Source organism: Notolabrus celidotus, unplaced genomic scaffold (genome assembly GCF_009762535.1).
Source record: "Notolabrus celidotus isolate fNotCel1 unplaced genomic scaffold, fNotCel1.pri scaffold_451_arrow_ctg1, whole genome shotgun sequence".
Taxonomy (NCBI): domain Eukaryota; kingdom Metazoa; phylum Chordata; class Actinopteri; order Labriformes; family Labridae; genus Notolabrus; species Notolabrus celidotus.
Window position 1 is genome coordinate 1 of NW_023260255.1, and position 7462 is coordinate 7462.

The 7462-nt window shown below is 47.1% G+C and overlaps 1 protein-coding gene across 1 annotated transcript; it reads left to right on the top strand.

The window, feature by feature from the left end:
- Positions 1-5: 5 nt before the first annotated feature.
- LOC117809798 (myocardin-related transcription factor A-like) lies at positions 6-7261 on the top strand (the record flags this gene model as incomplete). The annotated part of the gene is made up of 10 exons (XM_034679305.1): positions 6-31; positions 111-255; positions 378-660; positions 769-869; positions 2630-3394; positions 3486-3662; positions 5937-6053; positions 6134-6205; positions 6322-6370; positions 6674-7261. Coding segments are annotated over 10 exons (2205 nt in total), but the record flags the coding sequence as incomplete, so codon positions are not given.
- Positions 7262-7462: the final 201 nt, after the last annotated feature.

Consider the following 7462-nt stretch of genomic DNA (forward strand, 5'->3'; position numbering starts at 1 on the left):
ACTACCACGCCATCCTGCCTGCACCCGCCAAGTAACCACTCCTCGTTTATCAACCGTGGACGAGCGCTCGAAAAACTGGAGACTGACGACTCTCCTCTTCTCTCCAACAGGCCTCAGACTGATCAGCAGTTATCCCCCTCCTCCTCTTCACCTCCACCTGTCTCTGCTCCCTCTCACCAGGAGAGACCTCAGGGTTATGTTCCTTTAGTTGGGATCAAACCGACGTCTTTACCTCCTCACCTGGATGAGATGAAGGTCAACTACTCAGAGACATCATTATTTTAAAAAGTGCATTTTGTGTCTCTTCTTTCTTTCCTCTTGTATTCATCCTCCTCTCCTCTCCTCCCTCTCTTCTTCCTCTCTTTATCTCCCGTCAGGTTGCAGAGCTAAAGTCAGAGTTGAAGCTGCGCAGTCTGCCCGTCTCAGGCACCAAAACAGACCTCATCGAGCGCCTGAGGAGCTACCAGGAGGTGAATGGAGGCAGGGACACTACCTCCTTTCTAGCAGCAGGGGGCGTCACAGGGCTGACAACTACAGGAGGAGGGAAAGCCTCCAGAACTGCTGCAACTACCACCACCACCACCATCAACAACAACAACAATGAGATATCACAGCAGCAGCAGGAGGAGGAGCGTCAGAGCCGTCAGAGCGCTCACTCAGGTGTCTGAATCAATCACAGAATCCTGCAGCCAAGTGTTCAAACATAAAGACAGGAAAGATGATCATATTAATACGACTGATGAGAGCGTATGTTTGTCTGTGTTTCAGAGAGCAGAGGCACCACAGCCTCATCCTCCCCCACAGCCGTCTCACTGAGCTCCACGAGTCCTGGAGACAGAGGCTTTAAACGAGACCAAACGGAGGACGTGGTGAGAGCTTCTTCTCCTCCTGCAGCTCCTCTTATATTCATGTTTCATGCAGCTCCAATCTGAGCCTTGAGTTCATGACAACATGCAACACAAAGAAGAGCATCTGCATGTTCATCTCTCTCCTCTGAGCTCTGCGGTTCACACACCTTTAAGAATAAACTAATGTCTGAACTTTGAACCCTGCTGCTATCATCACCACCGCTCAGGGTTTGACTTTCTCTGTGGAGATCTCTAACCTAAAGTTTCTCTCTCCTGCTCCTTCATCATGTTGATGGACAGGATCCAAGATGGAAACATCGTAGCCTGATGATTCAGCATGCTAACGAAACAAGCCACGTTGTTTTCTAACAGAAGCTAGCGGTTTAACCTCACCTTACGGTCTGTGGTGTCAACAAGCAGAAGCTAAATGTGTCTGAACTCTTTTCACTGGATTGATTTGACATAGTCTCTGGTGTTCCTCATGCAGTGGTGGACAAAGTACACAGCTTCATTACTGAAGTCAAAGTAAAGATACTCCAGGTCAAATATTCCTCCAAGTGAAAGTTTTTCAGTCAGATTATTACTTGAGTTAAAGTCCTGGAGTACTAGTATTCACAGTACTTCTTAAAAAATCTCTAAATGTTGTATTTTCACATTTTCTGTTCCATCATGTTTATTTAGAAACCATTGCTTTAAATCTCTAAAAACTAAACCATGGAATAAAAACAGAAAGTTACTCCAAGCTCAGACAACCTTAGTTTGAAATGTTCATCTGGAGTTAAACAAACGTGACGTAGCTCAGCACGCTCTCTCAGGTTGGAATGTTTGTTTGAGCAGAAACAGGGAGAACATTTCTTAAAGTTATATTTTTTGGGCTTTTTGCCTTTATTTGATAGGATAGTGAAGAGAGACAGGAAATGTGGGGAGCAGAGAGGGGGGAAGACATGCAGGAAATGGTCGACCAGCCGGGAACCACTGCGACGAGGACTATAGACTCTATATGTGGGGCGCTTAGACCGCTAGGCCACCAGCACCCCACAGGGAGAACATTTCAAACCATACGTATCATTCATCATTTTAAAACCCTCTAACACTGAAGATATGACCATGGGTGCTCAGGTGGAGAATTATATCCATCATTACCACCTCTACATGTACGGCCTGATCTGAGTGTTGCTCTGTGTTTGATACACAGGTACGACTAAACCACTGAGACAAACAGAACTACACACACACAGTTTACTGTCTCAGGATCAGATCTCAGAGAAGAGAAGGAGATTCATGAACTGACTTCAAAGATAAAATAGTGAGTAACTAGAGGAACTGATAGACATGAAGTGGAGAGGAAGTAATAAGTATCCCCAAAAAATAATACTCAAGTAAAGTACAGATACTCCAAAAATGTCCTTAAGTACAGTACTCAAGTAAATGTACTTTGTTACTCTCCACCACTCTGCTCATGTTACTGAAAGTTAATAACCGTCGTCAAGGGGTTTGGACCAATCAGAATCAAGCTTCCTACACAGCCTGAAGATCAGTAAGAGAGCTGGGTACTAAAGCTTTATAATAATAGAGATAATGAAGACAAACAGGTCGATCAATCGTAGATCTTAAGATGAAACATGAGAACAAACAGCAGAAGAAGAAGGAGAGAGTGTTTCGTGCACGTTTGGCTCGTTTGTTCACACGCTTCAAAGATGAGTTCAGTCCTCCCACACTGTTGGAGTTATTTATAATTTAATTTCAAGGTTTTGTCTGTTTCTCTCTCCTTCTCTGTCCAGATGGGTTCACCTCACACCCAGCTGAGCCTGCAGGCGTGTTCAGCTGCTCTGTTTCCAGCAAATATTAAAAAAGAGCAGACGTGCTCCACCTCAGCACCTTGTCGATTCTCTTTAAAGCCAGCAGCCTGTCTGCAAAAACACGGCCCGGTCTCTTCGACCGGCTCCAGCACTGCAAACAAAGCTCTGACTGCGGACAAAGACAGGATGCTGCAGGAGAAAGACAAGCAGATAGAGGAGCTGACCAGGATGCTGAGGCAGATCCAGAGGGTGGTGGAGCTGCTGAGGACGCAGCTGGAGCGTAGGAGACGAGACGGGCAGGTACACGAGCCGCTTGTTCTTCTGAGAGTCAAACAAGAACCTCCTGATAAACCCAGTGACCCTCTCTCACGACAAACACCCGTCACATGTGGGCTGAGCGGTCCCAACGTCAAACAAGAAAGCACGGAGGCAGAGGAGACGACTGAGCATACACCAGATGCTCACGGATTAACACAAGCTTCGACCCAAACTCGGCAAACGCACGAGCTAATTCATCTCAGGATCCAGCCGGAGCAGACGATCAGTCCGACCAAACAACACTCACATCACCAACAAACCCGTCTGAACCTGCTCCAGCAACAGGCTGCACAGAGACATCTACTACAGCAGCAGAAGCAGATGCTCCAGATGATCCAGAATCAGCAGAACCTGCAGGAAGATCCTCAGGAGAGAAAGAGGAAGTCCCACAAACTGCAGCAGAGGCCTCCTCGCTCTGATATCTACCTGGTCAGAGATTAGAGAATAAAGATGTTTTCATTTCTCCTTAAATGTGAATAAGTCAAATTCCATCCTCTAAAAGTTTCTGTTGGTTTTGCAGGAACCTCAGTGGAACCTCAACCAGACTGCAGGCCATGCACCTTTAACTCAGGAACCACCAAAACGGGACTCAACTCAGACTGTCACAGACAACAACGGCAACCACTTCCTCATTGCATTGACCAATCACAGGACTGATGCACCTGAGAGCAACGCAACCAATCACGCCCCACTGCAGGTATGTGATGCACCAAGACGAGTTCATGTCTGACATCAACAGACGATGTGTTTGAGTCCAAACACAGATCAGACAGTTGCAAAAGTGATCTTCAAAAGAATCGAGCAAAGCTGCCGAGTCCCAAAAACTGCAGTTCCTTAAGTGCCCACTTGAGGCTGCCCCCCCAAAAGCTCAGGTAACTCCATTAGAGCTCATATCAAGGAGTCAATGTTTGCAGCAGAAACAAAGATGTTTACAGCTCGGCCTTAAAGACGTCTTTGGTCTCTGAATATTTATTATTTGTCCGTCTTGATTATTTTAAGATCTGTTCCTGTTTTGTGAATCCCATATTTGAGCTTTGAAACCATCAGCTGACGTCACGAACAAGAGAAAGTCTGTCTGGTCTCATCGCAGCAGATGTTCAACGGCTTATTAAATCGTGGAGAAACACTCAAATGTTTACAACTCTGGTTTGTATATTTCATCATCCTAATGTAGACTCACACTTCACTCTCAACGAGGCTCCCCAGCCTCTGTCAGAGCGACGACAGCAGAAACAGACTGTTAATGCTCCATAAAGAGAGAGCCAGACTGGAGGGTGACGGAGGACTGCTGCAGAGTCCGACAGCGGTGGAAGTTAATGATGTATGCCGTTGGAGACGGTGACAGCGTCGCTTGATAATAGAGTGCGACGCTATCATGATGCTGATAATTATTGCTTTGCTAATTGCTGCGACGACGTCGTCCATTAGCGTGATTAATGTCGTTAAGGGAGGACGAACGCAGACGGCATCTCGTCTCAGCTGATTGAGGAACAGAGCGTCTCTCGCTGAGTCCAGGTGTACCTGAGGAAAACCTGCCCCCCTCTCTCAAAGACGCCAAATACTGAAGTCTGAAAGTGCCTTAAACCTGCATTCTCTCTAATGGCCAGTAGGGGCCTTCTCCGTTAGTCTGTGCGTTTGGATAGAAGTCTAAGATGAAAAGATTCTTCTTCTGACTTCATTTATTCACTCAGACTTTTTCAAATGAGTTTATCGTCTCAGTTACTACCTCAGAGTTTTTTTTAAATCTTAGAGTGACGTATATTTTGTCAATAATGTTACCTGTACGATAAAATGATCATTGGGTGACGTGGCGCCCCCTGCAAAAACCTAGCATGTGCTATCTTGTTTCTATGGTCGCACAGACTGGCCAAACTATACACCATGCATGAAGGACTGACAGTGATGTGCACGGAGTATTTACTTTGTACATAAAACAAGTCAAGGAGAAACCTATGTTGTCTCAGACTCTCAAGGACATTTAGATAGAGACCCCCTTCCTGTTTAGTGACTTGCAGGGATAAGTTTTGCGACCCTTAGGTTAGCAGAGCTGAAGGAGAATACAATAACAGACTAGATGTTAAGATAAGTTCTTGCTCTGCTGGCTCTCAGACCTATAAAGGGTAGTGGTCAACAGCATTCTGGGAGTCAGCAGATTTGCAGAGCTGTTCAATACTGGTTCAGTCAGACAACTCACGTTTACTTAATAAGTTTATTGTAGCATACAGTATTGTGTTTGGCGTGTGGGCTCCGAATTTCATTACTCCTCGTAGATTATTTAAATGCAGACATTAGGAGCAATGAGATAGGACTAACCCCCTCGGAGCCCGCAGGTGGAAGCCGGGGAGGAGGTGGGGACAAACTTCACACAGCACTGAGCAGAACAGCAGGAGCACTGCAAGCATAGGCAGAGACAGGGAGGCTTGCCGTTTAAATAGACCGCCGAATGAGGATGTTGAGATCAGCTGATGGAGAGGTGGTGACGTGTCAGTATGATGAGCGCGGCTCGAGTTGTCTGCCTGAACTAGCTTGCAGGCGGCGCTCCATTTTTGATTCTTATAATAAACGTATTCCTATGCAAGCAAGCCAGTGTCACGAAGATTCCTTCTGCATCTACACATCACGGGCGGTCAAGATACGACAAGGCGTACATGCAGCGGTTGCAAGACGAAGAAGAAGAAGAGAGCGGCTGTAGTTGTGCGTGAAATAATTTGTAGGGACAAACGTAGGATCAGACTTCTCATGCATCAGAGGAGCTTCTTGTCCTCAGAGGTACGCGCTGTACCTTTAAGCTCGCCAAATTAGCGTTCTTACAAATGGAAGAACAGTTCATATAGGATGCATCTTGCAAAACAAGATCTTTGCAAGCCCTTCGCTCTACTCTAGCACCAGCATCTTGTCCCAACACATCCACATCTTGCTTCAAAATAAAACTAACTACGTTCTTATTTCCTCTCTTCTGCTTGATTTAAAGGAGAAGTACGGAGGACTTCAGGTGTCACTGGACAAGCCTCAGCAGGAAGTGACATCACCAACCTCCACTCCAGAGACCTCAGGGAGAAACGTCTCATTCCCTCCCACCCAAACGGATGTAGGTGACCTGAATCGTACAAAGGCGTACTTTTGAATGCTTGTATTGGTTGTATTTGACGTCCCTCTCCTCTCCTTTAGGAGACGTCCCTCAGTGAGGACGTCTTATTCAGTCCCGTGACTCCAGCTTCCATCGAGACATCGCATAACGAAGTACGAAGCACCAACATTCAGACGTGTTCCTGCAAAATGAACTGAGTGTAGCACGTCTCAGACTCCTGATCTGTTTTTAGGGTAACGTGTTGTTTCTTTGTGTTTGTGTCCTGCAGGATTCAGGACAGGAGGAGGAGCTTATTGACAACGCTCTGCAGACAGAAGGTGAGCGGTTAGAATCTGCAACAGTTAGTTCACATGAGGGTTGTTCTGACCAGCCGAGTAAAGTAAAGGATGAGGAGATATCAGATAAAAGAGCCTGAGTCTGCAGGTTGAATCATGCTGAGTGTGGCGACAGATAGCAGAGCTAGCACCACCAGCCTGAGGTTGTCCCTTCACGTTAACCTCCACATGCTCGTGTTTGCCTTCATGCAGCTACAACATTTTCTGTCATGTTTGCAGTGTGATCACTTCTCACAGTTGCCTCGATAAGAGAGTCATTTTGAGTTTCTGTGTTTTCCTCCACAGCTCATCAGGACAGCCTGAATCCGTCCCTCTCCATCCCGCCCTGCTTTGACCCGCCTCAGCCTCCCCCCTCTGTGCAGCCCGGGCTTCAGACCCGCGCGGACACAACCGATGAGAAGCAGCTCATCTGCTTTGGACGCCTGGAGGACTTTCTGGAAAGCACCACGGGGAAGCCTCTCCTGGGGGTGGAGCCTGGCGGTGCATTGACGTTAATTGATGACCTCCACAGCCAGATGCTGTGCAGCTCCAGCATCCTGGACCATCCCCCGTCTCCGAGGGACGGCTTTGACAGAGCGGCCGAGGGGGAGCGAGGGCCGGAGGGTATGGATTGGTTGGATCTGGATGTGGGAGGAATGAAGGGGGAGGAAAGTGTGACACTTGACCCACTGGGACCCCAATCCCCTCCGAGTGTTTTTTCCACCGACTTCCTGGATAGTGCCGACCTTCAGATTCACTGGGACTCCTGCCTGTAGCAGCTGGAAAACACAATACTACACATGTGCAACAACATGTCATTGATTTCTGACCTCAGTGTGTCATCAGAGCTCTCTCTCTCTCTCTCTCTCTCTCTCTCTCTCTCTCTCTCTCTCTCTCTCTCTCTCTCTCTCTCTCTCTCTCTCTCTCTCTCTCTCTCCTCTCTCTCTCTCTCTCTCTCTCGCTGGATAAATTAATCTTCAACCACTTTGACCTTTATTTGACTCAAACGCTGCAGTATTGATTTTAAAACATACGTTTATTAGGCAGGTCCTTCATCTATGTCTTGCTGCAGCAGCAGAGAGAAGGCGATCCCAC